The 27,502-nt window shown below is 36.9% G+C and overlaps 1 protein-coding gene and 1 non-coding gene across 2 annotated transcripts; one reads left to right on the top strand and one right to left on the bottom strand.

The window, feature by feature from the left end:
* Positions 1-3,363: 3,363 nt before the first annotated feature.
* Positions 3,364-20,174, bottom strand: BIRC3 (baculoviral IAP repeat containing 3). Its single transcript, XM_076002464.1, has 10 exons — positions 20,046-20,174; positions 16,093-16,194; positions 13,563-14,462; positions 13,352-13,451; positions 10,734-10,812; positions 9,883-9,931; positions 8,049-8,291; positions 4,397-4,651; positions 4,110-4,151; positions 3,364-3,999 (listed from the first exon to the last, which is right to left on the bottom strand). Exons 3-10 carry the CDS (start codon positions 14,410-14,412, stop codon positions 3,806-3,808), a joined length of 1,812 nt encoding a protein of 603 aa, XP_075858579.1. The 5' UTR covers positions 14,413-14,462; positions 16,093-16,194; positions 20,046-20,174; the 3' UTR covers positions 3,364-3,805.
* A 2,847-nt stretch (positions 20,175-23,021) lies between these two features.
* On the top strand, positions 23,022-23,169 carry LOC142870703 (U4 spliceosomal RNA). The gene has a single exon (XR_012919052.1). It is a non-coding gene; the product is annotated as a U4 spliceosomal RNA (small nuclear RNA).
* The last annotated feature ends 4,333 nt before the right edge of the window (positions 23,170-27,502 follow it).

Raw genomic sequence — 27,502 nt, 5'->3', positions numbered from 1 at the left:
TATTCAGAAAACAGTTCCAAGTCCCACCTCCTACATGTATCCTTTCTTAACTAGGTTGATCTTTCCTCTCTAAAGATTCCTTTTGATATCTAAAGAAGTACAGCATTTTGACATCTAAAGGAGTACAGCATTTTGATATCTAAAGGAGTACAGTACCATGATTCTCTACTTTATCAATCATCATGCCTTCGTATTTTATCAACAGTGGTATTTAAGGAGGAAGAAATCCTCTCTTACAACCCACCCATGGAAAGTCGTTCATTCTTTCACTCAATAAGGATCGATTCTGTCAGGCTCTGTTCTAGGTGCTAGACATAAAGGTGAACAAAACACATGGTTCTTGTCCTCGTGGAAATTTTGACAAGAGAATATGGCATTAAACAAACAAGTATATAAATATAAATTGTGATAAGTGTTATGAAGAACAAAGGGTTCACTAGAGAGGAGATCAAAGGGATATAATTTAGTTGGGGGAAGTAAGAGAAAGCCTTTTTGAGAAAGTAACATCTAGGCTGACAACTGAAGAACGAGTAGGAATTTGCTAGGGAAAGAGTGAATAAAAGAACATTCCAGACCGGGCGCGGTGGCTCACGCCTGTAATCCTAGCTCTCTGGGAGGCCTAGGCAGGCGGATTGCTCGAGGTCAGGAGTTCGAAACCAGCCTGAGCAAGAGCGAGACCCCCGTCTCCACTATAAATAGAAAGAAATTAATTGGCCAACTAATATATACAAAAAATTAGCCGGGCATGGTGGCGAATACCTGTAGTCCCAGCTACTTGGGAGGCTGAGGCAGGAGGATTGCTTGAGCCAGGAGTTTGAGGTTGCTGTGAGCTAGGCTGACGCCATGGCACTCACTCTAGCCTGGGCAACAAAGCGAGACTCTGTCTCAAAAAAAAAAAAAAAAAGAAGAACATTCCAGTCAAAGATCCTGAAGTGGAAAAGAGTTTGTTATATTTAGAAACTGATGAAAACCAAGGTGGCTGGGAGATAGGAGTGGGGAAAGTGGCAGAAAGTGAGGTTGAAAACTATGCAGGGCCATGCTGACTTAAGGAAGAGCAGGGATATTATGCAACTTGAAAAAATACCTGTTATTTGCACAGTACAAACTCTAGCAATTAGGCCTTGCCTAACTCTTGTTGACTAAACAAACGCTTGGGGGTGGACAAGTTTTAAAATGACTAAGGAAAAAATAAAATGATTAAGGAATACTGACTTCCTCTTTGTTTCAAGGGTATTCATATTATTTTTAAAATAGTAAATCTCTTAAACATCACATCTGATTGTTTTGCCTGGAATTTACTTAGTAAATAAACACCTACACTTTCTACTATCATGTGCAAGACACCAAAAGGAAGTGAAGATGGTTAGGTCACATTGCCTATGACCACAAAGGAACTTAATGGCTAATGGTGTCAAGTAATATAAGGAAATTAATAAAAAGGCTGAATGGAAACTATAATGAGCATGGCCTAAGTATGAAATTAAGCCCGAAAAGTTCTGAATTACAACACTTTTTATCTATTGTATGTTGAGGTTTAAATCATCTACCCAGTTGTGGCGACTGAAGACCAGGTTGGGTAGGGGTGGGCTGGAGGCAATGAAATGGGTTCATGTGTGGCAGGCACCTCGAAACAGTGCCTGACATATGGCCAGCTACCATTATTAACTACAGTAATTTATTTCTTCCAAAACAAAATTTCAATTTAACTAACACGTAGGGAAATAACGTTATTTGAATAAATAAGTTGGTATGTTAGCTATTTATTGCCAAAATGAGAAAGGAATAAGAGTTTTACAGTGGAGAGGGCAAAGTAAATTCAAATATTAACTATAGTATGTAGTAAGAACAAGACAAAATAGATGTTGCAAAACGAGTATCAACTATCTAAATATTTATCCCATAGCTGAGTTACAAATCACCTAAGCAGTATTGCAATTAATTCAACCCCAGGAGCACACTAGCTAGCATGTAGCAAGCCAGGCCAGCCTTTTAGCAGAGGCAAAATCAATTACATCTCAAGGAAATAGTCTCTCAGCATCAGAACAAGGAGATGGCCCGTTTTGTCCCTAATCTTTCTCTTTAGAACTCTGGCAGAATTTGGGGCTCAGAAAACCATACCCTAAAGTGAAGGCCTCAGAAGCAGCCTCAGAAACAAAGTTTCTCTTTCACCTTATCCTGCATTGCTATCTCTTGCCCCTCATTCATCCCCCAGGAAGCCACAGAAACTAGAATTCCTCTTCCCCGAGGGAAAACATAGAAACCAGAACCACTTTTTCCCACCAGCCATAAAACCTAAAAATATTACTCTGACTTTCCCTTGCTTTTCTGTGTAAGAGAGGGCCATAAAGAAATCCTCTAACCTACCTTGTTTGGTAGTAAGTCATAAAAGAGCCATTCTAGAAAGCATCCTGCCCCATACTCAGGAGATAGGAATGCTGCATAGAGAGGCCAAGAAGAATCTGAACACACAGGCCTTTCTGAATTTCCCCATTCGGTCTATTCCCATTAAACTCATACCCTTTTTGTCCAATCACAGTTCTACATGGCTGTCCGCTGTTCGTCGAACCCAAGCATAAAAATATATAGTTTCCCCTGTGTCTTTGGGTCTTCGTTCTGAAGCTTCCCATGTCATGTAAAACTATAATTAAATAAATTTGTTATGCTTTTCTTATTAACCTGTCTTTTGCTACAAGAGTGTCAGCTGTGACTATCATTAACAGGGAGGGAAAGGATCAACACCTTTCTGCCCCTACACAGACATCTGGGACTGATTTAGATGATTGGCCTTTGCCTATCTTATCCAGAATATTCCCTATTACAGTCTTACTTGTGGCCCTAAAGCTTTAATACCTCTAGTGGAAACAAAGGATAGAGAATTATGAGTTGGACATGTTGAGTACCAAAAAAGTAATGCAGAGGAGGAAATTTTGCTGCATTGACAATATATTAATAGAACAGATTTATTCACCAGGAAAGCTGTTGGTCCCAAGAGTTGCTAACCAACATACTTTCTAAGTCCCAGAATTAATACCAAACTGGTAAGAATAAAATTAAGGGCTTTTCCCAATGGGTAGGTCTGGCACAAGATTTCCTGAATGAATCAATAGGCAAATGAATAAGCAAAGTTACTGTGGGGATTCTTTGATTTTTGTCTCAGGCATCCCATAGAATCGTACAGATTAAAGACAGATTTGGTTGACCCCCGTTTTCTACAACTGTAAATGAGGAAGTATCTTCTAGGAAGGAATATAAACCGTAGTTCAGTATTCCAGAGGAATACTGAGGAATTAAGGAAGTATGGAAGGAGTCTGGGAGTGACTAAACTATCATATAATGTAGAAATAAAGATACAAAGAACAAGAGTAATTTTTTGTTGCTTTATTAAATTATTCCTCACAGACTTCTTTACAAAAACACCATGTCCCTATAAAGTCATTCAACAAATATGGAGACTTTCTATATGTGGGACACTGATCAAAAAAGGCAGAGAATTGTGTTCCTCATTCTTAATATAACTCTAAAATATTTAAAGTTCTGACAAACTCAAATATCTTAAAATTTACTTCACTTAAAATTTCAGTAATGCTGAAATTTTGGTTTGAGTATTGTGTTTGTAGTGCTCTGTTTTTTGTTCACAAGAACAAAAGCCTATCATTCATATATATATAATATATATATAATATATATAATTTTCTGAGTTGTAAATAAATAAAAAAATTTAAGGAAACCAAATCAGTATAAAAGTTAAAATTATAATACATTTTAAAAATGAATTCTGAAGTTTAGACAAAGTTTTTGATCTTCCTCACGAAAGAAATGTACGAACTGTACCCTTGATTGTACCCCTACAGATAGGACATTTTCTTAGATTAGGGGCACAATCTTTGCATACTACTAGATGACCACAAGGAATAAACACTATGGACACTTCTTTGTCCATACACACTTTACACGTTCTTTCTTCTTGTAGTCTCCGCAATTGTTCTTCCATTGGTAGATCTAGAATAAGAAAAGAATTTTTAATGAAGGCAATTTGCTCCTCCTCCAACGAAAAAGCAAAAAAAATAAAAACAATGTTTTCTACAGGTTTAAAGTGTTAATACTATTACCTGAAACATCTTCTGTGGGAATATATCTTATGTCCTGTCGTACTAAGAGAGAAAAAAAAAAGCATTACTATACCAAAAAAAAGTTAATGTTTAGCCACAGAATATATTTTTTAACAAACAGTTTAGACTTTGGCCATACTCACGTCAAGGCAACAAAAGTCTTTAATTTTTTTGTGCAATTAATATTATGAATTAGACTGAATTATTTTTAATAATCACAGATTACTGATAAAAACATATTTTCAATTGACCTAGAAAGTTCCAAAAAATAATATTCTAGTGCTCACCAAATAAATGCTGGTATAATGTGGGATCACATTCTTGTAGAGAGTTTTTGAATATGGTGGCTGCAATATTTCCTTTTACTAAAACAGTATCAATGAGTTCTCTTGCTTGTAAAGATGTCTGTGTTTTCTGTTTAATAACATCATGTTCTTGTTCATTAATCACTCTGGAAGTTAGTAGACTATCCAGGATTGGAATCACACAAGTCAAATGTTGAAAAAGTGCCATTCTGTTCTTCCGGATTAATGATAGATCGCCTTTTGTAAAGAAGAAAACAAACACATACATGTTCAAACTCTGCTTACAAACTTCCTTTCACACCTATGTATATAATAAAATGAAAACTATCTTTAATTCATAATCAGTAAGGCATTGATGTCCATTGCTAGATTTGGGGGTACCTCATCCCTTGTGCCTAATAATAATGCTAATTATAATAGGGACTAATACATATATTGACTCATTTCATCTTTACAACAGCCCTTTGAAATATGTACTAATACTTTCACTTACAGATAAGAAAACAGAGCCACAGTGAGGCAGGTAAGGGCATACAGCTCATAAAAGACAAACTAAGGCAATCTGGTGTCATGATCTGTGCTTTCAACCATTCTGCATTTAACCCCATAAAACTTAGAACCCAATAAAGTTGAAATCTCAATTCAATCTCATCAAACCAAGGAAAGGTAAAATCAAGAAATTAAAATATTTTTTTCTTAAATTATTATTCTTCCATCAAATTCCATTTTGAGTTGAAATTTTTTTTTTTTTTTTTTTTTTTTTTTGAGACAGAGTCTCACTTTGTTGCCCAGGCTAGAGTGAGTGCCGTGGCGTCAGCCTGGCTCACAGCAACCTCAATCTCCGGGGCTCAGCGATCCTACTGCCTCAGCCTCCCGAGTAGCTGGGACTACAGGCATGCGCCACCATGCTCGGCTAATTTTTTGTATATATATTTTTAGTTGGTCAATTAATTTATTTCTATTTTTGGTAGAGACGGGGTCTTGCTCAGGCTGGTTTCGAACTCCTGACCTTGAGCAATCCGCCCGCCTCGGCCTCCCAAAGTGCTAGGATTACAGGCGTGAGCCACCGCGCCCGGCCCGAAATTTTAATTATTTTCCCAAATCAGACATATTTTATAGTAAGGGGGGAAAAGCACTAACAGCATTTTGAAAAATAAACCCTATTTGTCAGTGACTACCTTCTTATCTTACAGGATCATCTTATTCTCCAAGATCTAGATTTCGTATCTAATGGTAAAATGTTTGTATTTGAAACTGCAATTTTTATTATCTCTTTGAAATATGACTTATGAATAGAAGCTTATTAGTTAACTATCATATAGTTTACCATTATCCACAAAGCTATTTCTATAAAATAACTACTGACAGAAATTGGGCTAGCTGAACAAAAATGTTTTGAGAGATGATTGTTAGATTTTAGACACATTTTGTCAAGTAATAGGACACACAAATAGAACCATCTAAAAGAGAATAGAAAATGATTCTTAGAAAGTCAAGGATAGAGAAAGTGAGGGATACATTTTGAAGATAACTGAAGCTCTGAGAATAAATGAGAAAAAGATCAGGACCTAGAATAGTCCTGGGCACAAAGTTAATGCCCCATATTTATGGGGCATTTAATATGTTCATTTGTTGAACGAATGAATAACCAAGCCTTAGTACTATAAAGAATAGAAATAAAAAATAGTCAGAGGGATAGAGAATTAGAATTTAATATATCCTGTTCAATCATCTATATTAGAGAAGCAATAATATAATAGAAAGTAAAAATGTAATTTGTATTTAGTGAAGTATATTAGTTTTTTAATATAAGATTTTTCTTATTATATTTTACATAACCTAATATAATAACTTGTTTGAAATTCTTAAGATTTCTAAAATTTGATTGATACTAACTGGGAAAAGTCTCATTTCAAAGTCACAGATTGTATTCTGGCTTATAAGTTGTTAAGACTTGAATATACCTTTAAAGTATATTATTCTTTTACTCTGGAAAAAATATCCTAAATTGCCTCTTTATTTACATACCTACTATTTTGGGGAAACTATATATTAATTAATCTAAATGTAAGTATTTTCATTCACTAATTCAAAAGAATATTTCTTGAACACAGACTATGTGCAGATACCATGCTAGGTAGCAGAGACACTAAGGGCTCTTTTTGACAAGGTAAAATCATTATATTTAATATATTCTTCACTTGGAGTCATCTCTGGAGACTTACTGTCTTTGGAAGAAATAAAAATATCTTATAGATAACTATCTTTAGACATTGTGGGGGGGGTCTCAATAATTGTTGAGATGAGTGTTCTCTTCTTTGAGAAACTGTTGGCTGTTGACTAATAGCTAAGACCGAGAAAACTATAGAAAACACTTGCCTGCTCTTCACAGTGAAAAAGAGAACTTGGCAAGGCTGGGCAAAGATGAACTTGGACTGCATTGCTGCTGTACTCGTGTGTACAGGACTGAGTAATTCACGCTCTGGTAAATGTCTGATGAGTATTATTATATTATGGTCTGATGTGTTGGTCTGGGTTGGGCCAGAAGAAAAGTCCATCTTCATGGGCAGGGGTAGGTTTATCCCTGAATGGAGTGGACAATATGACTGGCAGTCATCCTGGGAAGAAAGAGATCCCAGATGACCTTGGACAAGGGTTAGGGGCAAACTTTTTTCTCTTTCTGGGCTGTATGGATATTGTGGGGCCTGAACTTCGATAAAGGAAAGCATGGTAGTGACATTCCAATGATTTGTGTAAACTGGCCACAGCTACACAGAGATAAACCAGAAACTAAGTAGAGAGATTTATGAGGATGGGCTTAGGGCACTAAAAGAGGCCACATATGGTTACAGTTGTAAATTGCCATCTGTGATATAATTCCCTCCTGTTATCCCTAAATCTGCAGTAAGAGCTTATTAAAAGTTGCAGTCTGTTTTCAGCTGTGTTGAAGGGATTTCTGGTCCATGCCTGGCAAAGGAGAGATCAGCATTCCTCTTTGTCTGGGCCACAATGATCAGAGCAGTCAAAGCAGCCAGATGAGAATGGACACACCCAAAGGAAGAGTTGTCATGAAGGGCCATAGCGTAGAGAACAGAGTAGCAGACAAGACTAGTGTGGAAGACATGGGTAATTTTTCCTAAGGGAATGTGAAACAGTATCCTAGGACTTGCCTCAATAACAGCTAGATGCTGTGAAGGGGAACTCGCTTCTTGTGTGGTCAGGTAGGGGACATAATCCTAATCTGGGTATTTATTTATAGTCATAAACTAAGACATATTGTTATGCCAATGTTAAAATTAATAATTGTCCCTGATCCCACCCCAATTTACAGCAAAGAGTGGTGAGCAAACTAGCCTGGGATCAAAAATGTGCCATGTATAATTGCATACAAAGTCAACTACCTAGACAAAAAATATAAATTAAGAAAAAACAGGAAGTAATATTTTCAATATACATATTTTAAATTTGAATGAGCAACTCAAATGTATTTTATTGTGAGGAAATTTTTAGAATTTGAATTCAGAATACTAAATATAAGAAAAATCTGACTAGATTGATGAGTACATTTTTAGTATTATATAGAATGATATCAAACGCTTATTGAAATAGAGGCCATATTAATAAATATACATACCTGATTCTTTTTCCTGAGTTGCTCTTTCTTTCTCCTCTTCCCTTATTTCATCTTCTGCATTAAGCAAATCTAATACAAGATCACTGACGGTTTTATAATTCTCTCCAGTTGTTAGGATTTTACTCTGAACTGTCTGTCTTACCAGCCTTCTACTAAAGCCCATTTCCAAAGCCGCTTTAACCACAGGTATATTCATCATGATGGCATCTTCTGAGTGGTTCTCTCCAGGTTCAAAATGAATAACTATATGGAACAAAGAATTTAATACACATGAGGATAGTCTCTATATTTTTTAAATTGAAAGTTACTGCAATATCAAAAGCATAAAATCCAGAACATGTTTAGGTACTACTTTATATGAACTTTGTCAAATTTAAAAAATGATATCCATGTTCAGTCACCAAAATAAGAATATGGAATATTGTGTTTATATACAAAATATGCATTATCCATCATAACCAGATATATGTATGTGAACAGAAGGAAATAACATCAGCAATCACCCCCAACTAGAATTTAGATTTCTTTTTCTCTATGTTGAATGAACACATGGACTTTCTAAATGAAATATGTTTCATATATTTTTGGCAGAGGCTAGTGTCACCACTCACCTCTATTACTGCTACAGCCTCCTGCAATACTGTTCCCTTGCAGTTCATTGTCAACAGTGCAACTAGGGTGTCTTTTTTAAAACTCAGATCTGATTGTGTCACACTCTTTAAATTCCATCAACAATTCCATTGTTCTTAGAAGAAAAATCTAAAATTTAATTGTGGCTCACAAGTTCTCATACAATCTGGACCCTGTTTACCTCTTTAGTCTCATCCCACTTACTCATTTGCATTCTGTACTCTAGCCTGTAAGTCACAAACTGGTGGCTATTGTGTCAAGTTCTGGCTGCAGTGATGACCACTTTTAGAGTTGTCCTGCTTCACTTATTTACCTGTTTGCAACTCACTGCTGGCCATACAGAATTTTGTTCGGTTCTTTCAAGGTGCCTGTTCCTTATTTGCTGTTCCTTCTGCCTGGAATACTCTTTTCCTTCCTTTTGCACTTTGTTAACTTCCACTCTTCTCTTGGGTTCTCTGCTAAGACAAATCCTTCCTCTGGAAGGCCTTTCTGCTCCTCCAGGACTGGGTGAATTGTCCTGCATGCACTCTCATATCACACTTTCCTTTCCCTACCATATCCCTTTCTCCTGTCTATACATTTGTCACTATCCCTTAGATTATTAGCTCATCAGGCCAGGAGTTATGTTTATCCTGTTCTCTATTCTTTCCTCTGAACAAGTGGGCACACAATAAATATTTATTGCATTTAATTAAACATAAGAAAATGGAGCAGAAGAGCTTGTTCAAGTATTGGCTCTATCATCTTTTAGGTTAAAGTTGACAGACAAGTCACTTACCCTGTCTGAGCCTTGGAATCACTATTAAAGAATAGGAATAGTATTTTCTCCCCTCTCCATTTCACAGAAAGAATATGTGAGCAACCTAATGTTATGGTATATCTGTTCCCACACTGGCCCAAGAACAAGGCTAAGTTAGGCCAGATGTACATAGTTTGTTAAAACTATAGATGCCCAAGCCCCACCCTTAGACATTCTGATTCAATTCAGTAGGTCTGAAGCAGAAAATAGAAATCTGTAATATTTTTTAAAGTTCTCCAGGCAACTCTGATATGCACTGAAGTTTGAGAAACACCAACACAGTATACTTGAAAATGCATTGTAAATTATAAATCAATACAAATACATATTATTATTATCAACTTTCAGTATTAACAGTACCAAATGGTTGTATTTAAATGCAGTAATTGTTATCATTGTACATACTTGGTGACTCTACATTTTCATCTTCTGGAGTGTCTGATGTGGATAACAGCTGCAGAGAAAAAAGTATGTAAATTAAAATATAAACCTTGCCCATTGCAATAAAAATGAGTCAACAGATCTATTTATTCCATGTGTTGCAAAATGACTTGCATACTGACAAAATAATTTTTTTAAACCAAAAGCAATATTTTATTTCATTCAACAGTTATTCCCTAGGCCATAAGCTAATACAGTTTCTGTGTTTGTGTGTGTGTGTGTGTGTGTGTGTGTGTGTGTGTGTGTGTGTGTGTATTAACAAATATTTTCATTAAGGTAGGAAAAAGGCTACATCTTTTCAGTGACCTATGAGACTGTTTTCCTTTCACCCATAGTTCTTACCTTCCCTGGGTCATCCTTTGAGATACATTGGACCCTATGTCAGTTCCATTGACCATGGTTAGGAAATGTTAATATTTGGCCATCAAACTACTATATAAGTTCATATTTGCTTTTCCAAGAAGATTAGAAAGAATAACAACATTCTCTTTCTCAAATCTTTTGAAAAAAATTACTATATAGTAAAACTATTAAATCCCAGCCAATTTTTCCCTCAAGTAGTTTAATGTATTGCAACTCAACTAGACAAATGCTTGAAGAAAAACATAAGAAGTATTATTTTCAGGTTGTTAATTATGAATCTATTCTCCAAAGAATAGTAATTTCTAATGTCATGTCAGGTTTTATTAAAAAAATAAAATGTATTTTTTAAACAACTCTTGTCTTTTCACTAAAATAACACTCTCTGTAATTATCAGAAAATAATTTCTCTATTGGTAACCAATGATTAAAAAAAAAGAACTTTCCCTACCTACCTGTTCAAGTAGGTGAGGGTAACTGGCTTGTACTCGGCTGATGAATTCTTGTCCTTTAATTCTTATCAAGTACTCACACCTAAAATGTTAACAGAATAAAGTTTGAGGGGTTACTTATAAAAGTGAAATGAACGTTTAATAATATAAATTCTTCATCCTAGGTGCTTATCCCATTTCAAATCTGGTTAAGTGCTTGCCCCAAATCATATACTCATTTAAGATCACTGATTCTAAACTTAAAGTTTGAAGAATATATAAATCCTAGCACAGAGTGAACTGATTCTCTCATATTTCTTTCAAAAAAAATTTGTTTAATTAACCCATAAGTTTACTATGATAGAATTCAGATTTTTTTGTGGTGTGTGAATTTTTAATTTGTCTTTTAAAATGTCTTTTAAAATCACAGTTACCATAAATTTGATTTACTACCAGTAACTTTTTATATGGTTTGAATATTTTACAAAATTAATCTTACTATTTTATATTTATCAGGATATATTATGCTTCAGCTAATTTTGAAAAGCCCTAAATGTTTATCATAATTTGAGCAGAGCTAATCTATCCATTTGTAGACTGGTAAATATTTCAAATGAGCATAAACATACATATAACCACGTTACTATTTGTTTAGCATATGGGGAATGGTCAGAGACAGTGCAGTGAAAGGCAAGTTGACATAAGCAAGAGGCAGGATACAACTGGTAATCTGCCAAAGCTAAAGTAGATAACAATCAGGAGCCTTCTGGACTAGTGCAGTCAAGTAAGGCTGTCTGCACTCAGAGCTCTCAGCTGCTCTCTTCAACTATTCTGAGATTCCTTTAAGAACTCCCTGATGCATTATATTAATAACAGAGAACATGGAGACAGGTAGAAAGTTCTCCAAATAAATGATACTGTTCATTTCCATGATAGTTGTAAAAGCTGGAAATGACAAGGGCAATGTATGTAACCTTAATATTTGTACCCCTATAATATGCTGAAAGAAAAGAAAAGAAAAGAAAAGAAAAGAAAAGAAAAGCTGGAAATGTACAAAGAGGGACAAGAGAGAAAGAAAGAGGAAACTGAACACATTTTATAATGTCAGATATCACAAGTTTGGCAACTCCCAAATGCCATACATACCTTGTCAAATTTAAGTACAAAACAAATTCATGACCCTACCAAAGCACATTCACCACTGTTTTTGTATATTCACAAAATTACCACAATAGAAAGCTAAGTAGCACTTTTTTAAAACCTATGTAAGTGTTCTTTATAATCTTCACAATTTTTTAAATCTGTACAAAATTAGGGAGCACAAAGTTGATAGAATACTAAATTTAAAAATTTATATAAGAAAAAAATATGTTTTATATGATAAAAGTAAGTTTAGTAAGCAACATTAAATAATACTAAAAGTTTTGACCATGAAAAAGATAATCAAAGGCCACTTGATTTAGATGAAAAATATATATAAAATATACATAAAAGAATAATCAAAAGGGTAGGATATGACAATAAAATACTATGTGGTGATTAAAACGGATGAGTCTATATTCACCCTGACCACCCAATTTAATATAGTAGCCTGATATTTCTGATCTCCCTTACTCTGCTCTTCTCTTTCCTTTTATCCACTTATCTTCCAACATGCTATATAACTCCATTTGTTAAGTTTTTTTTTTTTTTTTCTTTTTTTTTTGAGACAAAGTCTCGCTTTGTTGCCCAGGCTAGAGTGAGTGCCGTGGCGTCAGCCTAGCTCACAGCAACCTCAAACTCCTGGGGTCGAGTGATCCTTCTGCCTCAGCCTCCCGGGTAGCTGGGACTACAGGCATGCGCCACCATGCCCGGCTAATTTTTTTATATATATATCAGTTGGCCAATTAATTTCTTTCTATTTATAGTAGAGATGGGGTCTCGCTCTTGCTCAGGCTGGTTTTGAACTCCTGACCTTGAGCAATCCGCCCGCCTCGGCCTCCCAAGAGCTAGGATTACAGGTGTGAGCCACAGCGCTCGACCTTAAGTTTTTATTAATTATCCTCTCCTGCTATAAAACAAACTTATAAGACCAAGGGTCTTTGTTTTGTTCAACTGAGTATTTTATCTAGAACAGTGCCTGGGATAGGTAATCAATTAATATTACTGAATATCAAATGAATGGAAATATGTCCAAGGCATATGCTAACTGGAAAAAGTTTCAAAACTATAATATCTACTTTATGTAAAACCATATATATTTATTTTTATATGTACATATGCATAAAGAGATGTCTGGAGAGATGTTCACTCAAATGGTAACCATGGTCATCTTTAGGTGGTGAGATTTCTGGACATTTTGCCTTTCTTTCTCTGTACTTTCCTACACTGTGAGGCTTTGTTTTTATAATGAACATGTATTATTTTAAAATACATGTATTTCTTTAAAAATTAAACAAAAAATCCCAAATCTATTTCTTCCTTGTCTAAAATTCATCAAAACCTTTAAGTAATTATTTTTCTAAGGGATCTATCCTAAACTTATTCATGAATGTGTGTTTTTGAAACAAAGACAATAGAGTAACAGCTGATTGATTATAAATACATATAACCCACTTCACGATAATCACAAAAATTTGCAAAGAGAATTTCAAAACAATTACCTTGGAAACCACTTGGCATGTTCCACCCATGGATCATCTCCTGATTCCCAACACCTTAGTCCACCATCACAGCAAAAGCATTTGACATCATCACTGTGACCTAAAATTGATTTGGGGTCAAACTTATGAATGCATATAATTTGCCCACTAAAATGTATGAGATAAAACATGTTGAATTTTTTTATTAATATTATCAGATTAAGTTTCTTACCCACATAATAAAAACCAGCACTTGCAAGCTGCTCAGGATGAACTAGGACGCTAGAAGGCCAGTTAAAGAATGTTCTAAAGCGGGCTGCATGTGTCTGCATGCTCAGATTAGAAACAGTGTATCTTGAAGTGTCTTGAAGCTGATTTTCTAAAAACGGGCAATGGGGAAAATGTCGCAGGTGTTCTGACATAGCATCATCCTTTGGTTCCCAATTGCTCAATTTTCCACCACAGGCGAAGCAAGCCACTCTGTCTCCAGGTCCTATGTAGTAAAAGCCTGCTTTGGCCAGATCGGTTGGTGACAGAAAGGTCAATGGCCACATCTGATAAGTAAGCAATCTGGCCTTTTCAGTATTCATTGCACAGTGATAGGGACTTGTCCTCAAAGCAGAAAGATCTTGATTTGCTCTGTTTACAGGATTTGATGGAAAGCTTGAATAGGAGCCACTGAAATATCCCCTGTTTTCCAAACCTGGAAATAACAAATGTGTGGAATTTCTTACTGAAGAAGGAAAAGTAGGCTGAGAGGTAGCTTCCAAAGTGTTCACTGAATTTAGACTCTGAACAAAGATGCAGCTAGGATACAACTTTTTATGCTTTTCAATAGGATTGTCTCCTTGTTTCCAGTTATCCAGCATCAGACCACAGCAGAAGCATTTGACCTTGTCATTCACACCCGTGTAATAGAAACCAGCACGAGCAAGACTCCTTTCTGAGATGGGAACACCGGCGGGGAAAGTCGAATACGTAGACATTCGGTAGAGTTCACATGAAAAGTCATATTTCAATTCAAACATGTTGGCGCTTTTCATCAGATTTGATAAGAATATGCTATTTTCTACTATGTTCATAATGAAATGGATGGGGAAGAAAAGGGACTAGCCTTTCTCTGGGGAGGTAGTTTTGTGCATGGCTTTTGCTTTTATTAGTTTTAGTATAGGTTGAACAACTAAAAAGAGAAATCTTTCATTCTTTTTTCTTCTAGGCATTTATAGTTTCAACATGGAAAGATTCTAAATCCTATACTGATACATTTTAAGGGACAAACATGCACAACTGCACCTTTCTATAATCCTTATACATACAATGTAAACATGATGCTACATAGTAATCTATGACAAAAATAAAACCCTTAATAAAGTATACAGAGTATAAGCGGTCAGGATGCCATTTAGTGTCAAGCATCTCCATAGGTAGGTCACCTTCTCCAGGCCATCAGAATACTCCAGTGGCATTCAACCAACCTGAAGATAAAATGTCTGATGCACAAAGCTGGCTACTTTTCATGGTAGAAAACAAGTACCTATACCAAAAATATTCAAACTGTGTTTATTTTGCTTTCTGGAAATTGAGAAATTTGGTAACCAGAAAAAAAAAGCATAAGACCTACCTCAAAGGGGGAAAACAATACATCACTATATTTCACTGATTGTAAGATGCCTGTTTTAATACTTCTGTTACTGAGAGGTATCTTACAATTAATGGCATATCATATTTTAATTAGCAGCATTTTTGTTTCTTAGAGGTACATAAAATAATGGTGTGATTTATAATTGATGACATCTTAGATTCAATGAAATATGGTATATTCCAAATTTTTCTCAAATTAGTACTTTTTCTTTCTATAATCATTTTAATAGGGAGAACAAAACAACCTAAGATTTCCCTTCAAATAAAGAGTTTAAGTAGTACCAGGATTGGTTAACACATCTTAAAACCTGGTTTCAAGATTTATTAAGTAATAGTTACTTCCTCATAGATCATTAGGAACATGGTTGCTTAGTCATAGTGATCTTAAAAAGTTAAACATTCTATTTAAATTAATCATCAGGGATTAATTTATTTCTTCACTTGGTCTTTGGACTCAGCTTCACGATATTGAAGCAACTCAGTGTTAATTATTTTTTCATTCTGATAGTATAATTGGCTAGACCATGGAAATGTCCTTTATATAATCATTCACATTCTCATCATTCTCATAGATAATAAACCATTCGAACAACTAAATTTTAGACTTTGAAAATATATTGATATTCTTGTAAATATATTGATGTTCTTGTAAATGACTGAATAATTTCTTCACCATTCATCACATTTATCTTTCCTACTTCCTCTAAATTTGTTGTATCTGTCAAAAAGTCTTGTTCTTGAGATTCTTTGTCATTGTAGAAATCTTTTAGCATGTCAAAGTTTTCATCTGCATATTTCTCTAATTTTGCAGTGGGATGAATATTAATTCTTTGTTCTAGATAACTGTCACTCATTTTTAAATCTTTGGCAAACCCAAATACTGTTTTCTATTCTACACAGCAGCCACAGGGTCAACTTTGAAAAAGTGCTTCAATAATATGCCCCAGCTATAACCACTTCACTTTTACTTCCGCAAATCAAATTCAAAATCAACCTCATTATAGTTACGCCTCATATAACTAGATTGTATTTTTTAAATTAACATTTTTTTGGATAATAGAAAAACACTAGTTAACTAATTAATTTGTTTATTCATGCACAAAACTACCTCCCGAGAGTAGACTAAGTCCCTTTTAAGGATTTTAGGCCTCCATTTTGAGATGTTGTGATTTGTAGAAGAAACTGGAAAAAAAATCTAGAAGAAGTTTGTCTCCTCTGTAAACCTGTTAAAAAAAATTTTTAAAGTCAAATAATTCATACTTACAATGCAATGATCTTTTTAAAAAACATTTTCTCCCAAGGAGAGCACTGGTATTTTCTGATTGTCTGCCATGCGCAAGGTGCTTTACTAGATACTGTAGAGCCCAAGAAATCCCAGATAATGACCAGAAGTCTCAAACTGGTGGCCAGTAAACATATTACGGTTGGCTTGCACAGAACTGCATTAAAATATTTTACTACTTTTTTGAAGTTTTTATTTTGAAATGAATCTACACTTATAGAAGACTTACAAAAATAATACAGGGTTTCCGTATGCTCTGCATTCAGCTTCCCCAAAGCTAACATCTTACATAACCAGAGTCCAATTATAGAAACCAGAAAATTAACATTGATACAATGCTGTTGATTAATCTACATGTCTTATTTGGATTCTACCAGTTTTTTTCTTGGACCATAATATTTTTAAATCTTATAGTTAATTGCCAACATTTTAAAATAACATTCTAGGTTCCAAGACTCTCTTGAAAAATCAGAAGATCTAGCAATACTGGGCCTGTATCCCTGCAAGGCAGCAATCAGCTAGAGTTGAGCAGCAGCTGTAACCTTTACATGCTGTCATTTTGTCACTGCACTTTGACTCCCTGATAAGACTAATTGTTCTGGTAATCTCTGCTAGCAAAAACAGTCTAGCAATAACAGTTGCTATTTGTCACCCAACTGGCACTACTGTTTTGCTTACAGTAGAATTATGAGGACAGTGAAATTGTTATAACACCTATGTCTATTAAAAATAACAAAAATGGCCGGGCGCGGTGGCTCACGCCTGTAATCCTAGCTCTCTGGGAGGCCGAGGCGGGCGGATTGCTCAAGGTCAGGAGTTCAAAACCAGCCTGAGCAAGAGCGAGACCCCGTCTCTACTATAAATAGAAAGAAATTAATTGGCCAACTGATATATATATAAAAAATTAGCCGGGCATGGTGGTGCATGCCTGTAGTCCCAGCTACTCGGGAGGCTGAGGCAGAAGGATCGCTCGAGCCCAGGAGTTTGAGGTTGCTGTGAGCTAGGCTGACGCCATGGCACTCACTCTAGCCTGGACAACAAAACGAGACTCTGTCTCAAAAAAAAAAAAAAAAAAATAACAAAAATGGAAAGTACATAAATAGATACATAAAGACATGTTTTGAAAAAAATGAGAGAACTGTATTTGTGGAAAAGAAGAATATTCCTTCATGTCAAATATGTAAACAGGGTATGCTTTTTTTTAAAAGAGACATCCACAGTTTCATTCATTTGTATCACCTGCCTGGCCTTTGTATGCATTTGAGTTTGCAAACCCCTTATACAGAACTTACCCTGAAGAAGCTTTGGTGTGAAAATAAGGCATACATTTGTGGGTATTCAGGCAATAATTATACAATAAATATACAAAAAATATGCCAAGATGTCAACCCTGAATCAATTCAACTTCTGTCCTAACCATTTCCAACACCCAGAATTCCAAAGGCTGCAGAAGAAGATCTGCCACCCTGCAGACTGGGACCCGTGTCACTTCAGACTCCACCTCAGCTGGCCCTTCACCTTCCCTTGGCAATTCTACTTAGCCCTGCTCAGCAGCCTAGCCCGTTGCCCTGTGCAGCTCTTCCAAACCTTCGGTACCTTCCTCAAATTTCTCCTCCACTATGCCCCATCTCATTTTCAGTTGATTGCTTTCCCTTCTATTTCTGAAAGAAAAGAGATTTCATGGAGCAGTAATCCTTTCACATTCTCATACCAAGCCTTTTTTGCTCCCAACCTACTTGCTGCCTCAGTTAAAGACTTGCCCTTTCATGGGATCCCACCCTCTCCTACCACCTCAGAAAACGTGCTCTTAATCCCACCTCCCCTTGTGTCTTCAACCCTCACTTCTCTTACTCTCTACTGGACCTTTTCCTTCCACATAACAATCACACTATGTTTGAAAGTCTATCTCAACTTTCAAATGAAAACAAACAAAAAAATCTTTCAACCCCACTTTCCACAGTAGCAACTACCCTGTATTGCACCTTTCCTTCACAGCCAAGCAACCCGAACATGTGTCTATGGTTAATGTCTCTACTTTGACCTCTCAGATTTACTCCTTAAAGCTGGCACCACTTAAAACTACTCTCCAAATTAACAACACCAATGGCTTCTTTGACAAAACCAATGGAAATTTTAGCATTTGACACTGGGGCCCACTTCCTCTTAGAAATGCTCTGTTCCCTTGGCTTCTCTGATATCACTCTCTTGGAATTCCTCTTTCCTTTCTAGTGGTTCCTTCTTAGATTGGCTCAGGTCCCAGCCTCTTCTCTTCTGACTCTATTATTTACTCTGTCAAGTGGGTAACCTCCCTAATCCTAGGGCTGTTGGGTGTCCCTACCCTCTTGGACACTCAGCATATGCATTTCTCTGACGTTTAAGGGTGTGTGCTTTTTCTTTCTGCTTCCTTCTAGGCAGTAAGCGCTTTCAAAACAGGAACTATGTTTCATCTCTGTACCAGCTCTCCCCCACACAGCATCCACAGAGTTTGGCTTATAGTGTAGACATTAAGACTTGTGAGCCAGGCATGGTGGCGCATGCCTGTAGTCCCAGCTTCTCAGGAGGCTGAGGTAGGACGATCGCTTGAGCCCAAGAATTCAAGGCTACAGTGAGCTATGATCATGCCACTGTACTCCAGCCTGGGTGATGGAGCAAGACTTTGTCTCAAAATGAATGAATGAATAAATAAGTAAATAAACAAACAGAAGGCTAGGCGCAATGGCTCATGCCTATAATCCCAGCATTTTAAGAGGTCAAGATGGGAGGATTGCTTGAGGCCAGGAGTTTGAGACCAGCCTTGGCAACATAACAAGACCCTGTCTCTAAACAAAAACAAAAAGAAAGAAAGAAAAAAATTAGGGGTGTAGTGGCATGTGCCTGTAGTCCCAGGTACTCCAGATGCTGAGGGAGGAGGATTACTACAGCCCAGGAGTTCAAGGTTGCATTGAGCTATGATTGTGCCACTCCACTACAGCCTGGGTGACAGAGACCCTGTCTTTAAGAAGAAAAAATAAAAAAGACTTGTGAAGAAGTAAATGTTAGCAAACTTGACTGAGCCCTTATGACCACAGTACTTCCCGACAATTTTACATTCATGTCTACAAAGTCTACTCAGTGATGGTTTAACATCAGGCTTTGGAGTCAGATATCTTGGGTGCCCAATACTAATCAGTCCCCCTTTACCAGGAGTATGATCTTGGGCAAAGAAATCTCCACGAGCCTCAGTTTCCTCATTGTGAAAAGGAGATAACTGTGGTATCTGCCTCTTAAGATTGTGATAATGAAACAAGAAGAATTATCTGTAAAGTCTGCAGAGAGGAACCTGGCATATAGTAGATAGCAGCACTTAATGTTAGCAAATAAAGTTAATATTATTGTTACGTTAGCATCAGGATATACTGACTAGATTAAGAGCACTACTGGGTTTCCAAGCTGATCACCAGGAAAACAATCAAAATTCTGCGTTCTGCTTCTACCTGGGAACAGTCCTCTATTCTTTCGTTAAACATTTTACTGGTTCCTTACTGTGCCAAAGCTCTACTTTAGGCTCTGTCCTGAGGCTTACTGGGCACCTGCAAAGACCTCTTGACAATCGAATTAAAATGTCAAAGCTTCACCATTCCACCGCCTCACTACAAAACTAAAATAAAAATTGAGCACCTGGAGCCGACCTCCGCCACGCCCCTGCCTGCTGCCGTCTGCAGCAAGCCCCGGGCGCCCCTCCGCAGGCGCGTCCGGGCAGGCCTACGCGCACGCGCACTCACGCACACGCGCCCAGCAGCAGTCGTCACTCACCTGCAGCCCCCAGGCCGACGTGCACCAGCAAGGACGAGTCTCCTCAAGTGACACCTGTCGCCTGGCCTCTTCCGTGCAGGCGCGAGTCTCACGCTGCCTTTTAAAATAACCTCACCACCCCGACCCAGCCCCGCCTACGCACGTAGCCGGCGCCTGCGCTCCTCCCAGTGGTTTGCATGTGCACTGGTGCTTTCCTTTTAGAACTTAGGGGAACTCCAGCGGCAATAACCACTCACACACTTCCCCTTAATCAGTGGCCTGGCAAACCCGCTCGGGGATTTCCGTGAGCCTACCAGCATGACTCTTAACCGTGGCATATCCGCGTGGCATTTTACACTGCAAGACCTTTGTTTCATTGTTCGTGGCTCAGAGGAAATCTTGGTAACTAAAGAAGAGAAGAGGATCACTGGTCAGCCTTACTGGAAAGGGTCAAAGTGTCCCTGGCCCCCACCCTCCATAAACTTAGTAGATGAAAAAAGGTTAGGTTTCTAATCTTCTACAAAGTCCAGCATTCAAAAAAAACTACTGAAATCTTTCTATGATTATTTTTACTTTTGGTTCTCATCAAGAAAGTAAGAGATGAAAGAAAACACAGGGCTATGTAAAAAAAAAAATCATGCGGCTCTCCTTTTCAGTTTATTTTTACTATTTTAAAGATTGGAATTACCTTATTAGTTTCCTATATTGAAAAGTTTTTTGTTTGGGTGGGTTTTTTTTTTTTTTTTTTAAATAAGCAGGGCAGACTTGGCTATAAAAAAAATTCCTCCTTTTAACCTTTTGTCTCACAGGGGAGGTCTCTGAGTTTCCATGACATGGAAACCTGACTTGAGTCTAACTGCACTGCTATATTTTCCTCAACGTTCTTTATCTAAGCAATAAATTTAAGCAACTTTATCCAAGGGCAGTACATGCTAGGCTAACGGATTGGCAGAGCTCATCTGATTTTCTGTCTTCAGCAGATCAAAGAGAATCGCTAATCAAAGGCAGAACCCATATAGATTATTTGGGACTTCATCATTCCGTGGAAATGGTGTCCAGTGGGTTAAGCACAGAATCACACGAAGCAGAGGCAGCTTCTGACGTACGTGGACTTGGCTATCCTTAGCAACTAAAGTTCCAGTTGGAATTACATAGACTAAGTTTATTTATCATATGCGAACTTCAATCCACGTTTGAGCAGGCTTAGTTCAAGACTTTCTAGGCCATTTTTAACTCACTCTTGAGACAATTGAAAACATTTTGTGAAACTTAAACATTTTTTTTTTTTTTTGAGACAGAGTCTCACTCTGTCGCCAGGGCTAGAATGCAGTGGCATCATCACAGTTCACTGCAACCTCCAACTCCTGGGCTCAAGTGATCCTCCTGCCTCAGCCTGTGGAGTAGCTGGGACTACAGGCATGTGCCACCATGCCCGGCTAATTTTTTTTTTTTTTTTTTTTGAAACAGTCTCACTTTGTTGCCCAGGCTAGAGTGAGTGCCGTGGCATTAGCCTGGCTCACAGCAACCTCAATCTCCGGGGCTCAGCGATCCTACTGCCTCAGCCTCCCGAGTAGCTGGGACTACAGGCATGTGCCACCATGCCCGGCTAATTTTTTGTATATATATTTTTAGTTGGTCAATTAATTTATTTCTATTTTTGGTAGAGACGGGGTCTTGCTCAGGCTGGTTTCAAACTCCTGACCTTGAGCAATCCGCCCGCCTCGGCCTCCCAAAGTGCTAGGATTACAGGCGTGAGCCACCACGCCCAGCCTCCGGCTAATTTTTTATATATATATTTTTTAGTTGTCCAGCTAACTCCTTTTTTATTTTTTAGTAGAGACGGGGGTCTCGCTCTTGCTCAGGCTGGTCTCGAACTCCCTACCTTGAGCGATCCTCGGCCTCCTAGAGTGCTAGGATTACAGGCGTGAGCCACCACGCCCAGCCGCACCTTACATATTTTGATCATGTATACACCAGAAGAATTTTGAAAAACTCTATATTCCCTTGCCCAGTTTTAACTTAACATTAAAACTTAAAGTTGTTGTAGTTGCCAAGAATCTACAAAATGTAAACATAGATTTTTTAAAGAAAATTGATACAGCACTATTAAATATATTTGAGGGGCTGTAATGCCATAGCCATTTGACACCCATCAAGACCCGTTAAACAATAAGTAAGGTTATCTTTAATATTAATAGTTGGAAATAATTATATCATTGCCTTTTGTCCTTAACATTCCAGTTCCCCTTCAGACTGTTAATATATGTTCATGTTGGACATCTTTTTTTTTTATTTTTTTTTTATTTTTTTTATTTTTTTTTTTAATTTTTTTTTTATTTTGGCATATTATGGGGGTACAGATTTTAAGGTTTCAATAAATGCCCATTTCCCCCCCTGGACATCTTTTATGACCTCTCTGTTACATACCTCTGAAACAAATACATTTATAAGCTGAAATTTAATTTTTCCCTTGGGCTCATAAGGCACTAAATGTCAAAGAAAAATTCCTCTTTGATTGCATTATCATTGGTATTATTTTAATTACTTTTCATACACAATTGTATGAAACAAAACAATATAAAATATTGTATATGTTAATAATTATTAAAGTAAAATTTTATTATAAATACAATTTTAAGGAGGTTGCAGCTTACATTTAAACAAGTTGTTCAAGTGTGTGTTCATGAATATTATCTATTGCTAGAATATGATAGAGTTCAGCACAGATTCTGTTCTTTTTTTCCTTTCTACAGGTTATAGGTGTTGAAAAATCTTTTTCACATAAATACTTGGATGAGCCCATAAGAAATTTTGTTATGGCAATTTTTTCACAATTTTTTGAATATGTTTTATATTCCAAAAATCATTTAGTGATCTCTAATCAAAAAATTTAATTACTTATGAGTAGACAACTCAATGTTGTTGAAAACAGTAATTTGGAAAGCACTGAATTTTTCTTACCCAGATAAGGTAGCCAGAGTTAGCAAACACCAGACAAGCTTTGTGCAGTGGCAGTATTGTTACGTAGCCAATGAGGTTTCTCCAAGGCACAATTGTTGCTAATCGAAAACTTTTCTCAATACCTCTCTGTCAAGACTTGCCATATATAGCTGGTATTGACAATTTTTGACAGTCTCTAGGAAGACTAAATTAAAAAATAAACAGGATACACAGTTAAATTTAAACTTGAGATAAATGAATAAATTTTAGTATTAGAATGTTATACAATATTTGGTACATATGTACCAAAAAATTATTGGTACTAACAAATTATTATTAATTATTATTATGTATTATATTATTGATATATTAATTATTATATATAATATCGATTATGATATATTAATAATTATATTATATGTTGATTGTTATAATTAATGAGTTATTCATTAATTATCTGAAATTCAAATTTAAGTGGGTGTTCAATAATTTATCTGGCAACACTACACCCAAATATTAGAGTCATTCATTTTCTCAACACTAAAACCAATTATTTCAAATTGTCCAGGAGATTTTTATACCCAGGGGTAATATACCATTTTAAAACTCACAATGGGTAAGAGATGTGAGTCTGTGTTTGTAGGAAGAGAGAGAACTATTGTGAAAAGGTAGGTGAGAAGACAAAATAGCCTGGCAACCTTGACTGTTCTTGTTTTCAGTCAGATCAGTTTTGGGAAAAACTACATACAAAAGTTGAGAATTGGCCGGGCGCGGTGGCTCACGCCTGTAATCCTAGCACTTTGGGAGGCCGAGGCGGGCGGATTGCTCAAGGTCAGGAGTTTGAAACCAGCCTGAGCGAGACCCCGTCTCTACCAAAAATAGAAATAAATTAATTGACCAACTAAAAATATATATACAAAAAAAAAAATTAGCCGGGCATGGTGGCGCATGCCTGTAGTCCCAGCTACTCGGGAGGCTGAGGCAGTAGGATCGCTGAGCCCCGGAGATTGAGGTTGCTGTGAGCCAGGCTGACGCCACGGCACTCACTCTAGCCTAGGCAACAAAGCGAGACTCTGTCTCAAAAAAAAAAAAAAAAAAAAAAGTTGAGAATTAGGCTGTTCATTCCTTAAAACTATTTGAGCTCCCACTTACCTATTGGTAAGTCTTTATAAACACTCAAAAGGACACTTACCCCAATTTGAAGACCATGGCTTAAGAAATCCCTGTACTAACTAGGTTTCCCAAATTCTTCAAGCTGGTAGTGAAAGCCAGGATCAGACCTGTCAGGCTTGAACAGATCAAAATGTTATCTTTGTAATACTTTGCATAACTTTATTGATTTTTTTAAAGTAACTATTTTCTCAGATAAATGCATATGGGCAGGGACTGTATATATCTTGTTCACTGTATTATTCTAGTACTAAGGGTTTCCTCACATAGTAGGTGCTTAGTAAATCTTTGCTGACTACCAACATTGGAGCCAATCTATCCACTGGGCTTGCTTTATTCTAAACCTGCATCCAGATTTTTAATAGAGTAACATTCCTTGCATTTTCCCTCTAATCTTTTGTATATTCCAAATATTTTATATAAAAACTTCCTTTCTCCTTTCAGCATCCAGCTCACTTAAATACATTTTATCTCCAAATATTCTTTTTGAGACAGAAGTATACAAGGAAACATTTGAGGCCAGTGACAAGGTGACTCATACCATCTAGCCATTTCTATCTCTAGTTTGCCAATTTCTTTCTCCTGTTAATGTGTGAGCAAGTTATCAGTGAGAGGGTTTTTCACCCCATTTCTGGCTTGGAACTCTGATAATTCCTAACAGTGGTGTGTTCTAAATATCCTATAATTAAATAATTCACTTAAAAGTGTTTTTTTTCCCCTTGAGGATACTAATGATTAAAACAATATTTTTTCTATAGAGGGAATCTTACATAATAAGAATGCTGTAGCAATTGCAGTTCCAGCCCAGTGTTTCTTCCTGGAAGTTTTTAGATTTTTACCTATAAAGATTCTACCCAGGAATCTTGAACTGAAAGTGAAATCTAACAGGGAACATGCTGTTCTGATTCCAAAGGACAGCTGAGTCACTGTAAATTCTGGGAATTTCCTTATCTGTTGACAACTTCATGACATCTTGCAGATAAAATCCTAAAAACCCAGCCTTGAACAAATGCCAGGAAAGATCAAATATACAAAGTAACATCCTTAAATATAGACCTGTTCTCAATATGATGAAGTGTGCCCATATTCTAAATGATGGCTTATTTTATCCTGATAGTACTATAATAAAATATAATTTATATAGCATAAGGTACAGAGATCTTAAGTGTATAGCTTTATTAGTTTTGACCGATGAATATACTCAGGTAACCAGATCAAGGTCAAGAACACTTTCCATCACCTCAGAAAATTCCTTCATGCCCTTTTCCAGTCAGTACCTAGCTAGAACCCACCCCTAACCACCACTCCTCCCCACAATCACCATTATGGTTTCTATCACCATAGATTCGGTTTGTCAGTTCTTGAACTTCATGCAAATGGAATCATACGATGTGTACTCATACTGGCTTCTTTCACTCAACGTATTTTTTGGTTTCATCAATATCATATGTATCAGTAGTTTGCTCTTTTTATTACAACAGTATTCTGCTGTGTAAATATACCATAGTTTGTTTATTCATTCTCTTGCTGATGGCATTTCAGTTGTTTCCTGGGTCAATCCCTTGTGAAGAGAAAAGCTGTAAGCCTATTAGTTTAAGTCTCTTTGTGAATCTATGAATTCATTTCTGCTGGATAAATATCTAGATATGGAATTGTCATTGGGTAGGTGTATTTTTACTTTTATTAGAAACTGGCAAAAGGTTTACAAAATCAACTGAAGAGGCCAGGTGCAGTGGCTCACGCCTATAATCCTAGCACTCTGGGAGGCCAAGGTGGGCAGATTGCTCAAGGTCAGGAGTTCGAAACCAGCCTGAGCAAGAGCAAGACCCTGTCTCTACTATAAATAGAAAGAAATTAATTGGCCAACTAATATGTATATAGAAAAAATTAGCTGGGCATGGTGGTACATGCCTGTAGTCCCAGTTACTTGGGAGGCTGAGACAGGAGGATTGCTTGAGCCCAGGAGATTGAGGTTGCTGTGAGGTAGGCTGATGCCACGGCACTCACTCTAGCCTGGGCAACAAAGTGAGACTCTGTCTCAAAAAAAAAAAAAAAAAATCAACTGAACATATATGTGGAGATCTGTTTCTGGACTCTTTATTCTATTAATCTATTTGTCTATCCTTATGCTAATACCATACCGTATTGATTACTGTATCTTTGTAAACATTGATATCAGATAGTATACATTCTCTGACTTTGTTCTTCAAAATTGTCTTGGCTATTCTGAGTCATTTGAATTTTCATACATCTTTTAGAATGAATTGTAAATATCTTTCGTAAGAAGATGATTTATTTTGCTGCTGGAAATTTAATTAGCATTGAGTTCAAGGCAATCTATAGATCAGTTTAAGAAATATGGACATGTTATCAAATCTTCTAATCCATGAACATGGTATATCCCTACATCCATCTGTCCTCTTTAATTTTCTTTATTTTCAATGCAACGATCTTTGACAACTTTTGTTAAGTTTGATCCTAAGTATTTCACACATAGTAAAATAAAGCATATCCATTACACTTGATCCCATCAAGCAGTATTACTAGCAGAATTTCAGAGCTGTGACAGCTGTGGCAGTGATTCCAGGCTCACATCAGCCAAGGGTCAGGCTCTGGAGTAGGTCACAAGTGTGAGCTGTTAGCAGCTCCTCACAGCATTTGGGGTTTAGGTGCATGGGGAGATACAGCAAGCCAATTCATGATTTAAGGCTAAAAAACACTAGGTGTCTGCCCTAGAACCTGACTGATTCTTATAGGAGCCAAATCAGCTAAACACCTGATCCCTCTGAGGGTGGAAATGTTGGGACAATCCCATACACTAGCCAGCCAGGGGAAGCTTGTTTGGAGAAAAGAGCTAGACTAAGAAGATTGGCAGAGGTGGCAGGAGGGAGTACCCAAAGAGCTGTTTGTATACAGAAGGACTCTAGTACTGACATTTTTTCCTCATTCTCAAAGTCTTCCAGCCTTCCATGGCTAATGTCATGCCTGCTTTTCTATAGAAAATATTTGTGAAACATGTAGGTTTGAGTGTATTCCTAAGACCTAGAAACTTTAAAAGCTGAAGCAATCAACTCCAGATACCTCCCTCCTTCATTCTACCATTTTACCTGCTCATAAGGTACCGGAAGAGGAAGACAGGGCAATTACTAGAATTCTTAGGGCCAAGCACAGCACGTACAATCATAGCCCCTTCTCAATGGCACCAGGTGAGGCAAGAGAGGAGCAAAGGGCACAAAATGTAAGGAAGCACTCACCCTCAGGGTTGTGTAACCCAGTCCTGGTCCCGTGCAAGTGCAAAATGTGCACTGAATAGGCATTTCTGAATTGGGAGCAGTAGAAGCAAGAGTTGTTGTTGAATTGGTCTTGCA

This window comes from Microcebus murinus, chromosome 4 (genome assembly GCF_040939455.1).
Source record: "Microcebus murinus isolate Inina chromosome 4, M.murinus_Inina_mat1.0, whole genome shotgun sequence".
In the NCBI taxonomy this organism is placed as follows: Eukaryota; Metazoa; Chordata; class Mammalia; order Primates; family Cheirogaleidae; genus Microcebus; species Microcebus murinus.
This window is presented reverse-complemented; position numbering and strand designations above follow the sequence as displayed.